Below are 24,552 nucleotides of genomic sequence, written 5' to 3' on the forward strand. Positions count from 1 at the left end.
CACCAAGCTGTTTGGCAATTTCCCCGTAGCCCTTTCCAGCCTTGTGGAGGTGTACAATTTTGTCTCTAGTGTCTTTGGACAGCTCTTTGGTCGTGGCCATGTTAGTAGTTGGATTCTTACTGATTGTATGGGGTGGACAGGTGTCTTTATGCAGCTAACGACCTCAAACAGGTGCATCTAATTTAGGATAATAAATGTAGTGGAGGTGGACATTTTAAAGGCAGACTAACAGGTCTTTGAGGGTCAGAATTCTAGCTGATAGACAGGTGTTCAAATACTTATTTGCAGCTGTATCATACAAATAAATAGTTTAAAAATCATATATTGTAATTTCTGGATTTTTTATTTTTAAATGATGTCTCTTACAGTGGACATGCACCTACGATGACAATTTCAGACCCCTCCATGATTTCTAAGTGGGAGAACTTGCAAAATAGCAGGGTGTTCAAATACTTATTTTCCTCACTGTATATATATATATAATATATATATATATATATATATATATATATATATATATATATATATATATATATATATATATATATATATATATATATATATATATATATATATATATATATATATAGTACAGACCAAAAGTTTGGACACACCTTCTCATTCAAAGAGTTTTCTTTATTTTCATGACTATGAAAATTGTAGAGTCACACTGAAGGCATCAAGGGCTATTTGACCAAGAAGGAGAGTGATGGGGTGCTGCGCCAGATGACCTGGCCTCCACAGTCACCAGACCTGAACCCAATCGAGATGGTTTAGGGGTGAGCTGGACCGCAGAGTGAAGGCAAAGGGCCAACAAGTGCCAAGCATCTCTCGGGAACTCCTTCAAGACTGTTGGAAGAGCATTTCAGGTCCCTACCTCTTGAAGCTCATCAAGAAAATGCCAAGAGTGTGCAAAGCAGTAATCAAAGCAAAAGGTGGCTACTTTGAAGAACCTAGAATATGACATTTTTCAGTTGTTTCACACTTTTTTGTTATGTATATAATTCCATATATAATTCCACATGTGTTAATTCATAGTTTTGATGCCTTCAGTGTGAATCTACAATTTTCATAGTCATGAAAATAAAGAAAACTCTTTGAATGAGAAGGTGTGTCCAAACTTTTGGTCTGTACAGTATATATATATATATATATATATATATATATACACACATTCTGTCGAAGTATATATTATATATATATATATATATGTATATATATATATATATATATATATATATATATATATATATATATATATATACACATACACATTCTGTCTAAGTCTCAAATTATATATATTCATACACACATTCTGTCTAAGTGGTCTATACAGACTTCACTGATTGGTCATGTGAATTCATTAGAATTTTTGTAGCTATAAATATAATACACACTTAGGTTACCAAGCCTCTCTTTAGCATCTGGCTTCCTTAATGTCTGCATTTGGATTATTCTCTTTATGTGTGCATCTGTCTATATGTCTTTCTATATGTCTGTCTGCCTCTATGTCTATACCTCTATACCTTCTTTGATTTGTAATGGCAAAATGTTCAACAGGGTGACGATGTGATTAGGCTTGAACAGAAAGTCACAGATTTATTCTCCTCATTGGTTACCAAGCTGTTGGACTTTGGATCAGAAGGTCATGAGCTCAAATCCCAGCATCACCAAGCAACTACTATTGGCACGTTGAGCAAAGCCCTCAATACTCATAAGGAATTGTGGAAGTCTGCCAGAATGCCACAATGTAAAAAGGATTAATCACTCATTCAGATGATTAAACAAGTCTTGCCTGATGTATATATCATGTCAGATTTAATCTCATTGCACCTCCTTCTGCACATGTAACTTGCAAATTGAAAAGAAAAAATACAAGAATGTAAAATCAGTATTGTGTTTAATAGCATTCATATATATGGCCTTTAAGAGACGCCCTTATCCAGACTAACTTGCAGAAGTCTGGTGAGGTTTCTATGCTCACTTTTATAAATGAGATCCTTGCTCTGAATACAGTCCCCGCCAAATACTGCAAATGATAAAAAATAAAATAAAATGCAAAACTTTTTTCTGGTACATGCGTAACTGGTATTAGAAGTACATTAAGTTTACACAGTTGTATTACATAGAAATCTCTAAGCTTATCATTAAGCCCCACTTTTCTTCATGATTTGTGTCTGAATGGGAAGGTTTTTCATTGAATTGCAAATTAAAAATGTATTTGAATTTTATTATTTAACGTTAATATAATGCTATTTTCCCATAGGTTTCTCTAATTTAGACCCAATATAATTTGTATTTTATTTTAACTTGAATTGCTTGTATATTTTATTCTTCTGTTTCTTTCATTTTGACATCATATAAAAGCAATTCTGTAATTCTGTAATTCTTTTTATTTAATTATTTTATCAGAATAAAAGGCGTCATCCGAGTCAACTGCAGATATTAAGAGTCATGGCTAATTCCCTCTACAGAGAAACATTTGTTAGCTTTTAAGAGCATGATATCATCTTTAGAAAGCCTTAAGCAAAGCCTCCAGAAGTCTGGTTTGCAGACATTATCCAGGTTGTTATGTGTATATGGGCCAGCTTTTATTCTAGCACCAATTTTGCCACCAAGTTTTCACCCTATACTATTTTTAAATTATGCAGAACTAGTGAGTTGTGGTTGATCATTTGAAATATTTTCCAGTGAAAGTAGGCATTTCTAAGCCTACTTTTAAGCCTACTTTCTAAACATTTAGATTTAGATTCTTCAAAGATACAGTAGCTAGAAGCCTGATTTGTAAGCATTCAGTAAATGCATTATCCTGGTCAGGGTTGTGATGCATCCAGAGTATATTACAGGAATATTAGGTGGAAACCATGCCATTCCCATTCGTTTACATTAAGGGGCAATATTCCATAGAGAGCCAATGAAGGTCCTGGGAGAACATGTGAAACTCGACACAGACAGGTCAAGTCAAATCAGGCACTATTATCAGGCTTCATTATTCTGAGAAATTGGCTATTTTGAACCATTATATTGTGTATTTCCTAGTAAAATACAAATTTAGCAGCATACTTCTTTTTTCAGCTGCTCCCATTAGGGGTCACCACAGCCGATCAAACGTCTTCACACTAACCTGTCCTGTACATCTGCCTCTTTCAAACCAACTACCTGCATGTCTTCCTCTGCACGTCCATCTCAGGTCTCACCACAGTCCTATAAACTTTCCCTTTCACTCTCACAGATACTCTTCTATCACAAATCACTCCTGCTATCACTCTTCTCCACCCACTCCACCCTGCCTGCACACTTTTCTTCACTTCTCTAACACACTCTCCATTACTTTGCACTGTTGATCCCAGTTACCTGAATTCCTCCACCTTCTCCACCTCTTCTCCCTGCAACCTCACCACTCCACTGCCCTGCCTCTCATTCACACACATGTACTCTGTCTTAGTCCTACTGACTTTCATTCCCCTTCTCTCCAGCGTGTTCCTCCACCTTTTCAAGTTTTTCTCAACTTGCTCCCTACTCTCACCACAAATCACAATATCATCCGCAAACATCAAAGTCCATGGAGACTCCTGTCTGACCTAGTCCATCAACCTGTCCATCACCACTGCAAACAGGAAAGGGCTCAGAGCCGATCCAACCTCCACCTTAACCCAGTCTGTTGTTCCTACTGCACACTTCACTGCTGTCACACTGTCCTCATACATGTCCTGCACCACCCTCACATACTTCTCTGCCACACCAGACTTCCTCATACAATACCACAACTCCTCTCTCGGGCACCCTTTCGTAGGCTTTCTCTAAATCCACAAACACACAGTGCAACTCCTTCTGACCTTCTCTATTCTTCTCTATTAACATTCTCAAATAATGCATCTGTGGTGCTCTTCCTAGGCATGAAATACTGTTGCTCACAGATGGTCACCTCTTCTCTCAGCCTGGCTTCCACTACTCTTTCCCATAACTTCATGGTGTGACTGATTAACTTTATTCCCCTGTAGTTACTGCAGGTCTGCACATCTCCCTTATTCTTACAAACTGGTACCAGCACACTCCTTCTCCATTCCTTGGGTATCCTCTCACCCTCCTAAATCTTGTTAAACATTCACACCAAGTACTTTTCTAGCTGTCTCTCTCATCACTTCTGCAGTAGTTACCCAATCATCCAGCACCTCTTCACCACCACCGAGCCCCTGTCTGACCTCTTCCCTGAACCTCACACTACAGTCTTCCTCCTTCAGTTTCCACCATCTTATTCTTCTTTCAGTCCTCACTTTCCTCCTATTCTTTTTCACCTCCAAAACCATCCTACAGACCACCATTTGATGCTGTTTAACTACATTGTCCCCTGCCAACACCTTACAGTCTCCAATCTCCTTCAGGTTGCATCTCCTGCATAGAACATAGTCCACCTGTGTGCACCTTCCTCCACTCTTATACGTCACCCTATGATCCTCCTTCTTCTTAAAATAAGTGTTCACCACTGCCATTTCCATCCTTTTAGCAAAATCTACCACCAGCTGCCCTTCCACATTCCTCTCCTTAAGGCCATACCTACCATCACCTACTCATCACCTCTGTTCCCTTCACCTACATGCCCATTGAAATCTGCCCCAATCCCCAATCTTCCGTTGCAAGGTAAATTCTTCATCACTCTTGCTTAGTCCAAAATTTTACCTTTTCCTCCATCTCACAACCCACTTGTGGAGCATAAGCACTGATGACATTTATAATCACCCCTTCAACTTCTAGCTTCACATTTATCACCCTATCAGAAACTCTCTTCACCTCCACTACACTCTTACTGTACTCTTCCTTCAGAATGTTCCTGGTCTTACTCCCTTTCCATTTGGTCTCCTAAACACACAACATGTCTAACTTTCTCCACTCCATCATATCAACTACCTCTCTCCCTTGACCAGTCATAGTACTAACATTTAAAGTGCCCACCCAAACCTCCACTCTCCTACACTTCTCCTTTCTTTTCCTCTCCTTCTCCTCCTTTGGCCAACAGTAGCCCAATTTCCACTGGTACCCTGTTGGTTAACGATACCTGTGGCGGTCGTTGGTAACCCAGGCCTCGACCGATCCGGTATGAAATTCTGGTTCGTGATCCACATATTTGATTTGGAACATGTTTTACGCTGGATGCCCTTCCTAACACAACCCTCCACATTTATCCGGGCTTGAGACCGGCACTAAGAGTGCACTGCCTTATGCAACCATAATGGCTGGGTTATTACTTGGGATATTATTAAACATCTGCGCCTTAAATTAACTGCACTCTGTGTCTGAAATAGACTCAAAATTATGCCCAATCTGTCTCCCCAAATAGGTTTCCAAAAATATCTTTGCAGATTTCTGATGTAGACTCACTACGGAGAGCAGTCTGTCTGCCACTATGATTATAAGCATTAATATTTTGTGGTGAATGTAAAGCAAATGATGATAGAGTATGCTAATTTATATTATTGATGAATAGCCAGGTGTCATATAAAGAAGGTTCATGCAGTTTAGGCAGTTTTCAATGAAAATGTTGTGAACAAATGCAAAAACTATGCAAATGCAAATCCAAAAACTAAAAGTCAAAGTCATGTCAGCAAAAGACATATACAGGATAATCTAGAGATGTGACTCTGTAAACTTAACTAAACAAGATAGACTATATGGACAAAGGTTTGTGGACACCAGACCATAAGTTTGATGTGTTTTGTGTTTTTGTGATCATCCCATTCCACATGAAGTCCCCATTTGTTGTTATAATAACCTCCACGCATCTGGGAAGATGTTCCACTAGATTTTGGAGATTAATTCAGCCACAAAGGTGTTAGTAAATTCAGGTGCTGATGTAGGTGAGGTGAGGAGGTCTTGGATGCAGTCAGCGTTCACATTCATTCCAAAGGTGTTCAGTAGGGTTAAGAGTCAGAGCTCGATAACATGTTACCCATGTCAAATTCATTGAGTTGGCTTTGTGACAGACAGACAGACAGACAGACAGACAGACAGACAGACAGATAGATAGATAGATAGATAGATAGATAGATAGATAGATAGATAGATAGATAGATAGATAGATAGATAGATAGATCGATAGATCTTTTTTTATCCTTAGGTGTTTATACTTTAAAGAACACCTTATATTTTTTCAGTTTTTCTCAGTTGCTTTGGTGCATTTTTTCAAATCATCTTTAATATTTGCAGAGCAGTAAGTGCATTTCTTAAAAGAATTTGTACAAACAGCACAACACATTGAGTTTCTTGCAAAAGCCTGAACATTTCATTAAATCCTTAGTTCATCTCTCAAAAGTACGTCTGTGTGTCAATGAACATTTCATTCCCATCAGAATGAAAAAGTCCCATTTTCATTGTTCACAAACAAGATCGTCAAAATGTTTATTCATGTTGTCAGTATGATGGCACAGTTTCAGGATTTCCTGATATAAATTATGGTTTGGATCACAGTGACTTAAAATGCCTGAGTCAGAATTCTGTTTGGCATCTATGAATTTCAGAAGCACAAATATATTTATTTGATTAGATATTTGATTTATATTGATTGCATAAGACCCGACAGGATTCACACTTTTACTTACTATACAATGTTCGTTAGATCTTAGTTGTTCATCCATTTTCAGAAATTGTAATTCTGTGTTTTGCTCTGTCTATATACACTCTCCAACTGAAGGGTCACAAGATTCACCTTTGACCTGTTTTAGAGAACTGGTTGATTATTGGTTGATCTGATGTCGTTCACTCACCTTTATTAGTGACATTCAAGATTCATTTGATTTATCAATTTAACACATTTACAAAATAAATGGTTTATAGAAGCTTAACCTTCACAGATGATGATAACTGGTTTAACCATTTTGCATTCAATGATTATACAATGAACTGATGCTGAGATGTTTTGGGGGTTAAAACTATTCAGGTAAAACCAGTACAATATATTTTGATCAACATCAACATAAACAACTGATAATGTAGGAAACAGCAGACATTTGTAGACAATTGAGTAAATGAATGCACAAAAACATTTACCATTTGTTCACAACAACCAGAAATGTTTTTATGATGAGCACAAGTGACTAAATGATGTGGAGATTGAACAAGTAGTTTTGAAAATTTCATTTCTAATCTGAAAAACTCATATAGACAGACAGACAGACATTAGCGACTGTTCTGCACGTAATAATGCTCTCTGGATCAGTTTTTTTATAGAATTGATTTTTAATAACCCTATAAGTTTGGTAGTGTATAATTTATAAACTGTATTTTAATCAATATTTCTGTGGCTAAACCGTAGCGCTAATGAGCACTAAACCTCTCAGATCTCCCATGATCTGCTTGTCCTTGGTGTGTTCTATGTGAGATTACATTAGTAGCAGCTGACTTAAGCATGTTTGTAACCTAATATGCAGGAAGCCTTTGGGTGGTCCCTGAGATATCCAAGATCTGATTTGATCAACACGAAGCAATTATGAGGTTTTTCTGCTGACAGGTTTTTTAATATGTCTGAGTCCTGCTGTTGCTGCTGCTGCTGCTGCTGCTGCTGCTGTGGCATCTGCGATGGAGAAGATTAACTGGTCAAGAATGCTGAATGAAGACAAATGGCCTGGATCCTGATCATGTGGTGAAGATGGACACTGTCATTTACTGCTACTCTTCTGACAGCTGTTAGATGAGTGTGGGGAAAAAATGCTGCAGGTTTTTAAGTTGTGACTAAAGCTCGAGCGCTCTTTCCTAATGCAGGCAGAGAGCCTGTATCTTTTTAGCTTAGCATTAGCATCGGGCACCTGCAGTGCTGCATTATGAGCTAGCAATAAAGAAGATTTCTCCAGTCCATTCTTCTCTCTTTTAACATAGATCTTAATAATCATATCACTGTAAATGTGTTCAAGTATCTATTGGTGTTTGTTTCTGAGAAATTTCCAGCAGGCAAGGAATAGGGATGTAATAGCACTTTTAAGCACCACTTTCGGGTCCAGTACAAGGAGTGCTATAAGAGTTGGAGATACATGGAGAGAAGTCTGGCCCTGGCTCCTTGGATTTTGCTTGGCAGCTTACTAAGCTGGAGCTCCAGAGCTCGTCCCATGGCCGAGTGACTATAGAGTGTCTGAGAGAAGAGCAATCACTCACTTTCACACACTCCACTTACAACCTATACTGATTTCAAAGCACTTGCAGCACAGGACCAGACAAGACAAGACAGCACAGGACAAGACAAGACAGAATATGACCAGAAAGGACCACGCAGGACAGGACAGAAATGTTTGTTTTTTGATGCAATTGTCTATTTGTCTGTCTGTCTGGCCGACACAGAGACCGCAAACACAGACGAGGAAAACTCAGAGGACTTCGGGCTGAGCTAAGGCTAAACCCACATCGACCAGAGACTGATTACAGACTACAAATATCATGGTCTTCTCGGAAATTCGGCTTAACATCGACATCTTAAACAGATTGCTGAAGATCATTGGGCACACCAATTTCAGCGCTGATAGAGAAGCAGCATGCACGGGTAAGAACAGAGGAGGAGGCTTATGCATTTATGTAAACAAAACATGATGCACTGTCTCTGTCACTTTCTCTCTGCTTTGCTGATCTTGAATACCTGGTCATTAAGTGCAGACCCTTTTATTTACCACGTGAGTTCACTTACATGCGTTGTTGTGATAGCAGCGTATATCCCCCCGGATGGTAAGGCTAGCAGAGCCATGAAAGAACTAAGCTTTGCTATCAACAAACTGCAGACAGTGCATCCTGATGGAGCCTTTATTGTCACTGGGGATTTTAATCACTGCAATTTAAGATCTGTTCTGCCAAGATTCCAACAGCATGTGTCCTGTTTCAATAGAGGACACAAAACCCTGGATCATGTATACACAATTGTGGCTGATGCTTACAGGGTCACACCTCTTTCCCACCTCGAACAATCAGACCATCTCTCTTTGTTCCTGCTGCCCAAGTACTCCCCAGTCATCAAACGTGTGAGACCTGCAATCAGGACTGTTAAAGTCTGGCTGGATAGGGCTGACGCTGCTTTCCAGCAACAGTTCTCACATACTGACTGGCGTGAATTTGCTATTCTTGATGAAATCAACAGGTGTGTGGATCGGGTGACCACACAAAAGAACATCATAGTGTTAACCAATTAGACCTCCTGTATAAAACAGGAGGTCCATCTCATGCTCGCCAGAGCCAATCTGAGGAGAGGGCATCTGCAAAGCCAAACATGCATACAAACAGCAGATTGAGGAGCACTTCAACCCTGCTAAACCCTGACACATGTTGCAAGGGATTCAGGCCATCACTGACCTCAAACCACACAGCAAGTCACCACCAACCAGTAATGTTGCCCTCTTGGACGAGCTTAACCTCTTCTATGCTTGTTTTGATAAAGGGAAATGGAGCCCATTCTCAAGGCAGAGCTATTACTCGGTAAGCAGCCACACAAACTCTCCACCTCTGAAGTGTGTGCTACCCTAGGCAGAGTCAATGCACGGTAAGCAGACGGCCCTGACGGTATCTCTAGCCGTGTATTAAGGACATGTGTGACCATGAGGTCTTCACAGACATCTTTAATCTGTCTTTGGCCCAAGCAACTTTCCCCACCTGCTTTAACTCTACTACTATCATGCCAGTGCCAAAGCACTCCGCTGCAACAGAACTTGGTAACTTTTGTCCCGTCGCACTCACCCCTGTCATTGCAAAGTCCTCCAAAAGGCTGGTCCTTACCCACCTTAAAGCCTGTCTGCCACCCACTCTGGAGCCATACCAATTTGCCTATCGCCTGAATAGGTCAACAGAGGATGGCATTTGCACAGTGCTTCATTCTGCCCTAACAAACCTGGACAACCGACACTTATGCCAGGATGCTGTTTGTTGATTTCAGCTCAGATTTTAACACAGTTAGCCCTTTCAAGCTAATTGTGATGCTGAAACAGCTTGGTATCAGCACACATCTGGACGCTGGAATTTCTTACAAACAGACCACAGTCTGTCCGACTGAACACCGTCACCTCCTTAAGTCTCACCCTCAGCACTGGGGTTCCTCAGGCATGTGTATTGTCCCCTCTCCTATACTCCCTTTTCACCCAGGACTGCATACCTGCCTACACCTCAAACAGCATTAAGTTCGCAGGTGACACCGCTGTGGTAGGCCTGATCAGAGGGAACAATGAGATGGCTTACACGGAGGAGATCCAACACTTAACATGAATAGACAAAAGAGGTCATTGTGGACAACGGAGCTGCTGTTAAGCATGTACCAAGGTTTAAGTTCCTTGGAGTCCACATCTTCGAGGATCTCACCTGTTCCCTGAACCCTTCCATCTCGATCAGACAGGCACAGCAGTGCCTGTATTTCCTGAGGAGACTTAAAAAGTCCCGTCTGTGCTACAGGATACTGGAGAACCTTTACTGCTGTACCATTGAGAGCATACTCACTAACTTCATCTCAGTGTGGTACAGCAGCTGCACTGCTTTGGATCTTAAAGCCCTTCAGAGGGTGGGGAAAAATGCCCAATGAATCATTGGCCCTCAGCCAATACCTCAGGGCATTATCAAAGATACCTCTTACGCCAACCATGGACTATTCACCCTATTCCCATCGGGCAGATGCTACAGGTGCCACCCAAACAGACTGAAGTATAACGTTTTTCCTGTGGCTGTTACTGCACTGAACAGCTGATCATCATAAACTTTCTTTCGGCTTCTCCCATTTGGGTGACATCAAAGGTTTGATCATAAATCTTTCAACAATACAGAACACTGGAGAGTGAGAACTAACATGAGTACTGAAGTATAAGATTATAAGTAAATGTTCTTTCTAGAGTCTTTGGTATAAAAGTAGGAGCTACTAAGCTCAACATTTGTGATCATTACAGATCCAGCAACAGCTTCTCCATGCCAGAGCCTTTAAACACTCCAGGAGGTCCAATGTCAAAACTCCACACATGTAGTGGGATCCAATTGGCACTGGTACGTCTCTAGATGGTTCAGGATGTTTGCGAGTTCGGCATCTACTTCTTTAAAGTCCATAATCTTCATGAGGTGGAAGATGACTGGAGCTGGCCAAACTAGCTGATCATCATACAATGTCAAAATACACTACTGCATTGTCACTTTCTGTTTTTCTTTTTTTTTTGCACTGCTTATCCACTATGGATTTTTGCACCATCTATAACTTGTTTATCACTGCACTACTGTATATTCAATCCATATTTATTCTGTATATACTATATCAAACAACATTTATCCTTATCAATAGTAAATAATCTATCTATCTATCTATCTATCTATCTATCTATCTATCTATCTATCTATCTATCTATATATCTATTTCTCTCTCTCTCTCTCTCTCTCTCTCTCTCTCTCTCATATATATATATATATATATATATATATATATATATATATATATATATATATTATCTACCTATCTTTTTGTCTGAGTTTGACTGACATTCATGATATTTGGGAGACGCCTTTACTGCTTCACTAGGTCATAAGAATACCACCAACTCTTTTAGAGTTTAGAGTTTAGTGTCTGTTCTAAAGTTATAACAGTTATATAACTCCCTATTACTGGCGTCTCTCATATTTTTGGAAATTTTCGACACCCTTAAAAAAAGGCAGCTTGTTCCAGAGAAGCAATAAGAATAAACCAAAACCTTCATTTTTTTCTGAAATAGTGAATTTGCTTTTTCTTTTCCATGTTCTCCGTCTGAGCCAGTGATCTTATTTATGGACTGGTTTTGGCTTTTAGACTTCATGATGACCTTTTGCATCACTCGAGTGTATTTATAAAGGCATAAGAAAGTAGCTGTGAGATTTTATAAAAATAGTCTTTCCTGGCAGTGGATAAAATTTTAAACTACAGTATGAGCTACAAGACAAAGCAGAGAATAAGAAGAATGCACATCACATGTGTTAGAAAAAGCTAGAGGTCACTGAGTGTAAATAGAAATTTGTTATATTTTTCCTCTTATAAAATCATGTGTGAAGAGATATTTAGAACAGTGTGACCAAATCTGAATAGTTGTTTTGGTAGATGGTTTCAAACATTCAACTGTCCCAGGCTTGCAAAAAGTAGCATCTGAACTGGATTAAAATATTAAAATAGCACTCGTCCAGTTTGTTAAAACCTCTATTAGACTGGCTTGGTAACAAATAAAAAAAACAGTGACAACCAAAAATCATTGTCTGTCAATAAATTTCACCATGCATTCCACAAATTCAAAATAAAGCTCTATCATGCATAGGCGAAGCCATATGTGAACATGATCCAGGAACACTGCTGTCTTCTTTGGGCCATAGGTAATTTAAGTTTAACTAAGGCAATATGGAAAACTGTTCTGTGGTTTTAATCAAAATTTGAAATTCTCTATAAAAACCATAGACTCTGCATCCTTCAGACTAAAGAGGAGAGGGACCATCTGGCTTGTTATCAGATGTCCGATTAAAGCCAACATCTCTGATGGTATGGAGTTAGTGCTCAGGGAATGAATAGCTTGCACATCTGGAAAGGCTCAATCAATGAAAAAGGATGATGCCTTTTTCATCAAAGGGCTTGTATATTTTAAAATGTTAAATTATATACAGTAATAACCCCGGTTTATTGTGGAATTGCATTTACCACATAACTCATTTGTTTAGCTGATTTTCCCGGTCTCTCGCGGATAGCACGATAGACCAAAAACTTATAGGGAATTGTTTTTATGGAGTTTTATATTAAAATAATTAAATAATTAAAATATTAGTACAGTACTGTATACATAAAATAGCATTTTTGGGGAGGCATTTTGTTTTTTACGTTTCCCGGGGGCGGTTTTGGAACGTAACCACCGCGATAAACAGGGGATTACTGTACTGCATATATTACAATAGCATGTGTTCATGTTCTATATGTTCTATCATAAATATAATATGGGCTTATAAGGTTTACAGATAGATAGATAGATAGATAGATAGATAGATAGATAGATAGATAGATAGATAGATAGATAGATAGATAGATAGATAGATAGATGAATGGACGGACGGACAGATGGACTGACTGACAGGCAGACAGATAGATAGACAGACAGATTTCTCTCTCTCTTTTTCTCTCTTTATATCTCTCTCTGGATAAAATTGTTCTTTCTCGTAATTTCCTTGTCCATTTCACAGTCGGTCTATAAATAAAGAAGCTCTGAAGGCGAGAGGACAGAAAGGGCAGAAAAACAAACAGAAAGCCATCCGTTTTTTTCTTGTTTGCTGATGCAGCGGCACATGAATGTGCAGATGCAACCTTATATTAGGTAAGACGCATGTCATATTTCAAAATAGAAGAAAAACATGGTACCATTTAATGCAGAGTAAAGAGGGTTAGCACTAAGCATTTCCAATATAAACACTTATACATAAATCTCTACAAAGCCATATTCACAAATGTTCACACACACACACACACACACACACACACACACACTGTAAGGCACTACTGCCCTATACTAATTTGACATCATGCTTTGAATTTTCCAAATCTTTTTGCAAACTTTATGCTATTCAGCACTTGAACCATATTGCTTTTAAAGCTGTATTATTATTATTATTATTATTATTATTATTAATATTATTATTATTATTATTATTATTATTATTATTAATATAATCCCCTCTACCAATCCCCCTCCAGCCTCCACTACTACAACTACATACTGCCACTTACAGAAGCACAGACGAGGATAGAACTCAGAAGGATTAAGGCAAGGAAGGTTATGAGCCCAGACAGCATCAGCTCCAGGCTCCATGCTGTGGAAGACATTGTGCGTGGTGCCTATACCATAGACGTCTTGCCCAAGACTTTGGGAACTTTAGACTATAGACCAGCTAGTGCTTACCCCTACCTCTGGTGAACCATTAATGAATCCACCTCAGTTTGCCTACCAGTTAGTCATAGGACGCTGTCATATTCCTCCTTCATGAGTCATGTTTTCTGACCACTCTTGTGCCATCCAACCTGTGCTTCTGAGGGATAAGCTGGTGTACATGGCGGTGGACCACCATCTATTGACCTGAATAGTGGATTATCTCACAAGCCGAACACAGTATGTGAGGACTTGTATCTGTGAGTCTGACATCATTGGCCTGATCAAAGATGATAATGACAGGGAGTACAGATGACTGATCCAGGACTTTGTAAACTGGATCTGAACAGCAAACTGGACTGAACAGATAATACAGAAGCAATTCACAAGAAAGGACAGAGCAGACTCCTTCTGCTGAGGAGACTAAGGTCTTTTGGAGTTCAGGAAGCACTACTGAAGACCTGTTTTGACCCTGTGGTGGTCTTATTCTATGGAGTGGTCTTCTAGTGCAGTAGCATCTCTACTGCAGACAGTAAGAGACTGGGCAAGCTGATCAGAAAGGCCAGCTCAGTCCTGGGGATTCCCCTGGACAGTGTACAGGAGGTGAGAGAAAGGAGAATGCTAGCTGAGCTATTATCATTGCTGGAGAACGTCTCTCACCCCCTGTATGAAACAGTTTCATCTCTGAACAGCTCCTTCAGTGACAGACTGATACATCCAAAGTGTCTGAAATAGCAATACAGACGGTCTTTTCTCCCTGCTGCTATTAGACTTTACAATCAGAGCTGCTCCCAGTCACCATAATGCTCACTGTTAATTCTGTTTTTAAACTGTGCAATAATAAATATAATTTTATATATATTATATATATAATATTATATTAATTTGTGTGCAATAGCACCTGTGCAATAACAACAATTTAAACTGTGCAATATTACCTAGTTTGATAGTGTAACTACTACTGTTATTATGGTTACTGATATCATTATTATTATTATTTTATTTTTATTTTTTTATTATTATTAGCACCATTTATACCGCACCCCACCACCGAGTTCTCATCCGAGATTTTCCATTTCTGATTTCTGATGGCCTCTATTGTATTGCCATTGGTTGTCTGGCTCATGTGTCCTGACTGCTGGCATCTGCTTCCCCTTGAACCTCTGATCCATTCGTAGACTTAACCCCTTGTGTTTGAGTCATGTGCAAAGTATTGTCTGACATTCAAATGCCTAACTCTACCAAGCCATTGTTATTGTAATTTGTGTCCTTATTTACTCTCTTATGCTTGTCTTGTTCACAAATCGCAGACCTCTGTCTCTTACCTGTTCCTCGGATTGATTCATGTTTTTGGATTGTTCTGCTTTCCTCTACAATAAACACTTTAACTGCATTCCTATTTGTCTCACCTTTGATTAAGTGACAATTCTCGATTCTGATTGGTTGATTACATTTCTAGGTCAGCAGCTTTGACATTAGAGCAGGTTTCTAGTAATACTCTCGCTCTAATACTTCGTGAGACTTGTTTGCATTGCACAGCATAAAAAGAGTAAGTATTGGTTCTTCCCCAAACTGATCCCACAAAATTGGAAGCAAACAAATGTATAGGACGTCTCTTGATCTGGTAGAATAAAATTTTCCTTTTACTTGAACTACATGACCCAAACCTGCTCCAGCATAAAAATGCCCCTGTGCACAAAGCCAGCTCAATGAAGATCTGCTTTCCATAGGTTAGAGTGGAAGATCTCCTGCTAATGAGCTCAACAATATTGGCCACATTTCTGATGAACTGGAACTGCACCCCAGGTCTCCTCAACTCACCTACATCCGTACCTGACTTTACTAACCCCCTTGTGGTTGAATGAGCACAAATCTCCACAAAATCTAGTGGAACATCTTCCCAGAAGAGTTGAGGTTATTATAAAAGCAAAATGTGGAATGGGATGTTCAGGAAGCACAGATATTTATAAATTTGTGCGTGTAGTTTACTAAGCTGTTATGGGTGGTGGGAAACATAGTTCCTTGCTGTGTTCTGGTATTATGTGTTTGTCGTTCTTGTCCTCAGCCTGAAGGTGTTGATGATACACATGATATCCACGTGTCTGTGTGCTCACTCCAGCCGGTTTGAGCATGATGTCTAATAATAAATCCCAAAATAACCTGACTCATCGCTAGCATCTTTTTCGTAGCTCTGATAAATCTCTAGAGCATTGCCGGTTGCATTGATACTTCTAGAGTATTCACTAGCAGTACGTGCTGCAGAGCCCGAGATAACAAGAGAGAATCATGGCTTGTTTGCATAAGAAGGGCCCCAGGCACAATGAGATGGCTTTATCACATTACAACACGGCTGCGCGAACTCCTGATTACTGCACGCGCCTCAGCTCTATTTATAACCAACAGCACTAGATGGAACAGCAGCGCTTTCCTGACCGCCAACTGCCTTTTTGGCCCGCTCATCACCGAAACAGAAAAATTGCGGCGAGAGCAGGATCGGGACACTCGGCTATCGACTACAGGCCACTCGGAGAAGAGTTCAATTACACACCATAAGGGAAAGAGGAAACACAGAGGAACTAGAGTGATCCAGCACACAGATATATAAACCGTCTCCGATCTGTTCTTACTGCGACAGTTGACGGAAAGTAAGCAACAATCTAAAATGGAGATTAAATTTCTGCATAGGTTGTGTGTTTGTTAAGATAGGTGAGCGTTACAGGATGTCAGTGCACGATGTGGAGTTGAAGAACAGCCCGTGGTAAACCTAAAAGCATTACGATGGTATAAGTGCTCACACCTAGCCATAGATCATCATCTTATAGCTTTAACCTGATTTCCTGCACTGCAAAAGTGACTAAGGATACTACACTACACTATCTACACTAGTTCCACACTTTCATTTTCAACGATTTTTCCAAAAGTCGCTCGCCCATACTGAAACGTCTGAAAAAGGCTTACGTCCCTGTACTGCGCATGAGCAAAACCCACCGCTTATTGCTTTCCGGCTCTTTGAAACTTCGCTGCAGTTATTAAAAATGCAGCATTGTTTTCATAAGCTTTTATTTTTTACAGTCCACAATGTGATTCTGTTTTTAAATTTATCCACTTTGGAGAGCAACGTTTTCTTTTCTTAATGTGGACAGAAGGCCAAAATGAAGGAAAAAAATGTGTTTTCAAACGGAAACATCTTAGAGAGGATATAGCCTGCATGGATCAAAATTATGCTCAATATTTCTTATTTATTTTATATATTGGGGGAAGTCGTAGCTGAGTTTTTAAGGCTCTGGGTTTCTGCTCGGAAGGTCAATCAAGTTTCAGTATCACCAAACTGCCACTCTTAGGCCACTGAGCAAGGCCCTTAACCCTCTGTGTTCCCGGGGCATTGTGTCATGGCTGACCTTGTGCTCTGACCCCAGCTTCATTACAACACTGGGATCAAACCCCAGTGCCACCAAGAGCCCACTGCTGGGCCCTTGAGCAAAGCCCTAAATACTCAACTGCTTAGTTGTATGTCACACACAGAGATAAAATAAATTATATTTATTTTCACTAGTTTTAATGAGTCATTATGAATAGTGTGTTTGCGTGTATTATGCGCATCTGTGCTCCAGCGCTACTAATAATGAAGCTGTTGAAGTTAAATCTGGCGCCAGCTTTTGTTATATTTCTCATTTGTCTTTTTCTTCACCAGTTCATCAAACACATCCTGCATCTCAACCCATTTGTCAAAATCACCGCATTCGTCATATACGTTACACGCTACACTCATAAATCTCCATGAAGCTCCGTACGGTCATTAGGAATCGTTCACAAATGCTGTCTTACTGTGTATGAGTCTAGAATGTTTTGTTAGTATGGCTTAAGAGGATTAAAAGCAGCGCATTCATTTAAAACGCTGATCAAACTGACCTCGAACTAACTGTGTGTAACGCTCTGAACGCACACCTGAACTTCCAGCCAATTACGATCCAGTATTCACACAGCATTCAATGTGTAATGTAGTTTATATAACAGCATAGTCCACTCTGATTGGTCAGAGGACAACAGGGAAAAAATTTATTTCTGTAAGAACAGGAAATAACTTGTCTTGTGTTAATTCGAATCAGAACAGACAGTGTTCGTTACATACTTACAACCATTTATGCACATTTAATTTAAACACAGAAATGTTATGAAAGTTATTTTATATGCAAATTAACCCATTTTTCAATACAATCTCTAGCAACAGTGCTCTATGCATACTGGAGAACCTTTACAAACATTTCATCACCATTCCTGCAACATCTGTAGTTTAGGATCAAAGAATCTTCTACAGTATATGGACTGTGTAAAGCAAAGAAATTTATGTTCATAACCTATGAAGCAGAATCAGTTCTGGGCATTAAGGCTTCAGTGTGCACAGGAACATGCAGACAAACACACTTCGTTTGAGCAGTGGCGTGTCTATGAGGAGACAGTGTGAGACAAATCATGTGCTTAATTATTCACTGCAAACCTGCAACCCATTACATCACATATATTCATAACCCGTGCTGCTCTTAATAATTATCCTCAAACGCCAGCATCCGCATGCACTGGCCCTAAACTCTGCACCCGCTCAATTTCCCCCGGATTAGCACAACAGCGATCATAGAAGCGTTAGATATGAAGTCTGGCTCTCTAGTTTAATAGCTTCGTGTTTACGCCAGCTTTAGGTTACAACTGACTTTAGAAAAAAAAAACACTATGTGGGCAAAAGTACTGTGACACTGGAATGTTAGTTGGAAGCGCACAGGATGTCTTTGGAGGCAAAAGATTCCTTTAGTTAAAATAGGAGCACCAAACCTGTTCCAAATCCATGAAGATTATGCTTTTAATGGTTTGGGGTGGAAGATATTTTGCTTTAAAGCTCAATAAAATTCTTGTGTTTGATTCTCGATGTGTTCATACGTGATAAAATTGTATTCTAATACAACCCAATTTTAAAAAAAGTTGGGACACTGGGTAAAATGGAAATAAAAACAGAATGCAATGATCTGCAAAACCCATATTGTATTCACAATAGAACATGGAAAACATATCAAATATTGAAAATGATGAAATTAACCATTTTGAAGAAAAAAGGTCATATTGAATTTGATGGCTGCAACACATCTGAAAAAAGCTTTATTTAAATTAAACAATTAAAATAATTCGCAACTAATGAAGTTAGTTACTGACAGAAGGTTAGTAAGATGATTGGATATAAATAGAGTCTCTTAGAGAGGCAGAGTCTCTTAGAAGTAAAGATGGGCAGAGCTTCACCAAATGTGAAGACGTGTCTACAAAATCTATATTGGATGAGCGTGATTTTCGGGGGACTGCATGGGCTCATTCACACCTCCAGAAATCATTGTCTTTGAACACAGTTTGCATGTCATCCACAAATGCTGGTTACATCTTTTTCATGTAAAGAAAAAGAAGTTATGCATGAACATGGTCCAGAAACACCACCATCCTCTCTGGGCCAAAGCTCATTTAAAATGTACTGAAGCAAAGTGGAAAACTGTTCTGTGGGCAGACAAATCAAAATTGTATTTTCTTTTTGGAAAATATAAACACCATGTCCTCCAGACTAAAGAGGAAAGGAAAGGAAAGATCTGGCTTGTTATCAGTGCTCAATTTTAAAAAATGTATCTCTGATAGAATGGGCAGCTTGCACATTTGGGAAGGATCAATCAATACTGAACTGTATAGACAGGTTCAAGTGCAACAAAAACTTCTTCTTCTTCTTTTTCAGGGAAGGCCTTTATCAGACACATAGGACAACATTCCTCTCCTAAAACATCAGGCACTAAATCCCCTTTAGGAACTAGAGCTGCATCATAAACGTTTTGGGAATGCCTCCGCTATATCAAGGGTGGTGGGACACTCACAAACTATGTGTCGCTTGTCTAGGAGCAGAGCATGCTAGGTCGGATCTGAAGGGAGCCAACTGCAATGATTGCACTCGCATGACAATGCGAAAGCTCTGCTTCCAGAGAGCACTCTTTGAGCTGGGTGCTCCCGCTCCTCACGGTTCTGGCCCCGCTTTAGCCGAGGTGATGCTGCATTCAAGGACCTAAGGCCCACAAGTTGAACTAGCAGAGGGGCTGGAGACGGACTCGTCCCTTTCGCCTCCCTGACCTGCCCGGTCCAGTGCCCGATCACAACATTTGGAAGCACCCTCTCGGTGGGTTCTTCCCTTTTTTTCATTCATCTGATTGGGGGTGGAGGTCTCAGAGCCCCTCTTCGAGGAGTTAATGAGGAGTTAATGACCCATGCTGTTGCCAGGCTCGAAATCGATTGGCCAGCCAATCAGCAGAAAGCTTGTCTGCCTAGTAAGCTGGCAGAGCGCTTTCTGCAACCCTGCAACACTGCCTTTGCACCAGGGCTTGTCTTTCTTCCCAGAACCCATTGGTGACACGCTTTCTCCATGGCACCTGGAGGCTGAGACCTTGCTTTGAGCCTCTGACTGTGGTACCTCTCTCAAGTGAGTAGGGGATCTTCAGGTCCTTTCTGTGGCCCCTACTTTCCTACTCGAGGCCTGGCTAGTGCCTTCCTCTGCCCTAGATCAGGGTATGTTCCTAAAGTACCCTCAGTCGTCCCACAACCTATTAGGCTCCAGACATTCTCTCCTCCTCCCTTTCAGACCCCAGACCAGGGGAAGCTTGTCCACAGAACAGAACTGTGGAGGAAGTCGGGGGGGCTGTTTATCTGCTATAGCCCTCCAAGGAGAGGTTTCCCTGCGAATAAGCAGACGCTCAGCAGATGGATTGTGGATGCTATTTCTTCCTCTTATGGGTCCTCAGGTCTCACCGCTCCTTTCCGGATCAGAGCACATGCCACTCGAAGTGTGGCTGCCTTTAAGGCCTTGTCCTCTGGAGTTTCTCTCCAGGACATTTGCAACGCTGCGGGCTGGTCCACCCCGCTGACCTTTGTCAGGTTCTATGGCCTCAACCTCAGTGCCACTCCTGTCCCCTCTGTCCTTCACCTTATCTGTGCCTGTCCACACTAGGCAGGGACTGGTCAGTCTGTCTTGATTGGACTCTTGTTCCCAAAGCGTTTCTGACGCAGCTCAAGTTCCTGAAGGGAAACGTCTCCAGGTTATGTATGTAACCATGGTTCTCCAAGGGAACGAGACCCTGCATTTTCTGAAAACGTTTCCTCAGTTCCCAGATCCACAGAAGACGTGACGCTAAATAGTGGGAAGTGCAGCAATCAAATTCAAAATGATATTATTTATTTATTAAAATTATATATTTTCTAAGTTTAAACACTTGATAGGTTTTTTGTTTTATTGCAAATATTATATGGATTTATAAGATTTAAATATCATTTTATTCTGTTTTTATTTACATTCTACACAGTGTTCCAACTTTTGGGGAATTGGGGTTGTACTCTATTCTGCTCTGCTTTTTTGCAGCATATTCTACACATGCTTCATGTCCCCAGTCATTTACTCGATTGGGAGAAAAAAATTACATTCTTATCATGTGGTTTACAGGAGCGTGAATAAAACCGAGACATTCAATACCTGAATGCGCAGGAAAACACCTAGAGCGAGAAGTCTCACCTCCATGCTGGTCAAGTTGCACCTGTGAGTTCCTGCGAACCACCCGTCAGTGGAACACTGATCAATATCCACATCCTGAAGGCTGATATCCAAACGAACAACTCCCCTATGAGAGAAAGAGAGAGAGAGAGAAAGAGAAAGACAGAGAGAGACAGAGAGAGAGAGAGAGATCAATTATGACCTCAGGAGCGGAGAAGGCAAGTATATCAGGTCGAGCAGCATAAATGTCTTAAGTGAAATGTAAGCATCGCTTCACCAAGCGTTCTCAGTCCTTACGGCCGCTACCAGGCGATAAATGTGTCACCTGCAGCCTGAGAGTTTTTTTTATGAAACAGACACACACTTTCAAAGGCAACCATTTCACTAATAAAAAATAAAAATAGAAGTTCTGCGTTGTTACCGAAAGTGTAACTTTTATTTGTAGATAGCTTTTAATAATAGACATTGTCTCAAAGCAGCTTTACAGAGATAAAGGGAGATTTTAGACCTAGTAATTGAGCCACTGGCAACTGTGGCAAAGCAAAACCCCCTGAGACGACTTGAGGAAGAAACCTTGAGTGAAACCAGATTTAAAAGAGAAGCTCATACACATCATTACAGTCCCATCACTGTTGAGGCGTAATGTGATTTGGTACATAAAACACATATTTAAGTATATTTTCACAAACTTTTGAGTCATGGATTATGTATACCAAAGTCTTGGTTACAACATTGTTGAACGATGATGACCAAAATCCAGGGTTATTGTTTTGTAGCATGCATTTAAAAAATATACCCTCAATATTAATTCAATTACCATATTTTTCGGACTATAAGCCGGTACTTTTTTCCCACGTTTTGAACCCCGCGGCTTAAACAACGAAGCGGCTTATTTATGGATTTTTCCTGGGTTTTTCCCGGTTTCACAAACTTCAAGCCAAAAAACTGAACCCCATAACATTAGACCAATGAAATTTCCAATGGAAACAAAAAAACGCATTTCACCTGTGTTCTGAGCTGCACGGCTTTGGGAGAAAGGTTTTTAAACGCACAACGATGCCAAAAGATAAACTCCCGAAAGAAATAGTTGTGAAAGGAAGGAGGAAGACAGTGAACAATGACTTTCTTGGTCGGCTACTGTTTAGATACAAGCCGTTGTAGCGCGTTGAGTCTGGGTGAAGGGAGAGCTCGCTAACTCCAGTTGCAACAGAAATCATATAAGCACAGACAGGTTTGCAAAACTCGTGCTTTTATATTTTTCTTGGCAACAGCGTTACGGGTTAGTCAAAGAAACTTAGAAATGAGCATCAGAAAATAATAAGGAAATATTCCTCGGTCTTGCACACATGCAGTAATAGCGGAAAAATGCGGCGGCATGCTATTCCCAAAATGCCGCTCTGCTATTAAAGGAAGCGCAACATATTTCACCCGTTACACCGTGTAACAGACACTGTCTTTTATTAAACCTGTGTAAAGTTAGTTAGTTTCAATGCGGCTTATAGACAGGTGTGGCTTATTTATGTTTAAAATAAAAATATTTGTCAAATTCAGTGGGTGCGGCTTATATATGGGTGCGCTTTATAGTCCGGAAATTACGGTATAAGAAAACTCAAATCATTAAAACTCAAATATAAATTTTAAAAGAGGCATGATAACATTTTCTGCTTGTCTTGCTTCCTGGTGTTAGAAAAGTGATTACACCTGCTGGTGTTCTGGAAGCTGCATTTAAACTGGAAGCGCTTTGAAACGAGATCTTATTTCAGTAAAGACGAGTGAAGTGTGTCTGTTTATGAGGTTCTATTATTAATGTCCTTCAACCCTTACAGCTGCAGATCGTTAGACCTCCCATAATGCGCACAGGTCAGGTCAATAAAACCCCACCCATGTTCTGTACCTGTAATGAAGTCATTTCACGCCAGAGAGAGAGAGAGAGAGAGAGAGAGAGAGAGAGAGAGAGAGTGTGCAAGCAAGCGATCAATTATGACCTCAGGAGAAGTCAATTAGCTGCAACAACATAAAGGTCTTAAGTGAAATAAAGTGATAGATAGATAGATAGATAGATAGATAGATAGATAGATAGATAGATAGATAGATAGATAGATAGATAGATAGATAGATAGATAGATAGATTTAGCTGATGTGAAAAGATGATAACAGATGTGACAAGTTTTTACTCTATGTTCATTTGCTGTGCTGCGTTTTTGAAGACTTTGGGGTTTTTCTCGTTGTTCTTTTTTAAATCACATCCTGTTCCTGTAAGGCACAGACTGAAACGGTGCTTGGAGGGTAAAGCTACAGTGCTGTAAGACTGTGACAGCACATCTCTCCCTGCAGGTGCTCACACCCTCACATTTACGCACACACATCCAGTATTACAGCATATATTTATATATATACATATTGCATGAGCTGGAGTGAAAGATCTGCTATAGAGCTCCAACCCTGCTGAACACCTTTGGGAGGAATGTAAACGCTGACTGCACCCCAGGCCTCCTCACCTTCTTACCTACATCAGTGCCTGACTTTACTAACACCCTTGTGGCTGAATCTCACACAAATCTCCACAAAATCCAGTGAAACATCTTCCCAGAAGAATGAAGTTTATTATAACAGTAAATAGAGACTAAATGTGGAATGAGACGTTGAAAAGCACATACAAATCTAATATGAAATCGCAAATAAATCCCTTCTTGAACACAGAGAGAGGTTTATGGAGTGTGTGTGTGTTCCATCACACATGGAGAATCACACAAACACACACACACACACAGACCTCAGTGCACCTGCTCTTATTAATAACTTTGAGCGTGGCCTTGCCTGAGGGTTTTCTGACCTCACTTCACTTCCAGTCTCTTATTTCTGCTCTCTAAAGTACAGAAAAGAGCAGCAAGTCAATCTGAGTGGCTCTTCGACTACATTAACTTTACTTAACTTCTTTCTGTGTCTACCTACAGAACGATGTACTAAAGTCTGGGGCATTTCTGAACAGTACTCACATAGAGACACACACACACACACACACACACACACACACACACAGCTCATACCAGCACATACTACATCAGGTTTTCAGTAACAAAATTTTGTACTTATTTTAGAACACACGCTTTTTAACCCAGATACATTTAATATCTACAGGTTTGCTCC

At 40.1% G+C, this 24,552-nt stretch overlaps 1 protein-coding gene across 1 annotated transcript in view; it reads right to left on the reverse strand.

Moving 5' to 3' along the window:
* The window catches only part of gpr158a (G protein-coupled receptor 158a), a 152,048-nt gene that overhangs the window by 101,410 nt on the left and 26,086 nt on the right, over window positions 1–24,552 (reverse strand). Inside the window, 1 exon segment of the mRNA XM_046847487.1 lies at window positions 21,427–21,532. Coding sequence (XP_046703443.1) covers window positions 21,427–21,532 — 106 coding nt within the window.

This window comes from Silurus meridionalis, chromosome 4 (genome assembly GCF_014805685.1).
Source record: "Silurus meridionalis isolate SWU-2019-XX chromosome 4, ASM1480568v1, whole genome shotgun sequence".
Taxonomy (NCBI): Eukaryota; Metazoa; Chordata; class Actinopteri; order Siluriformes; family Siluridae; genus Silurus; species Silurus meridionalis.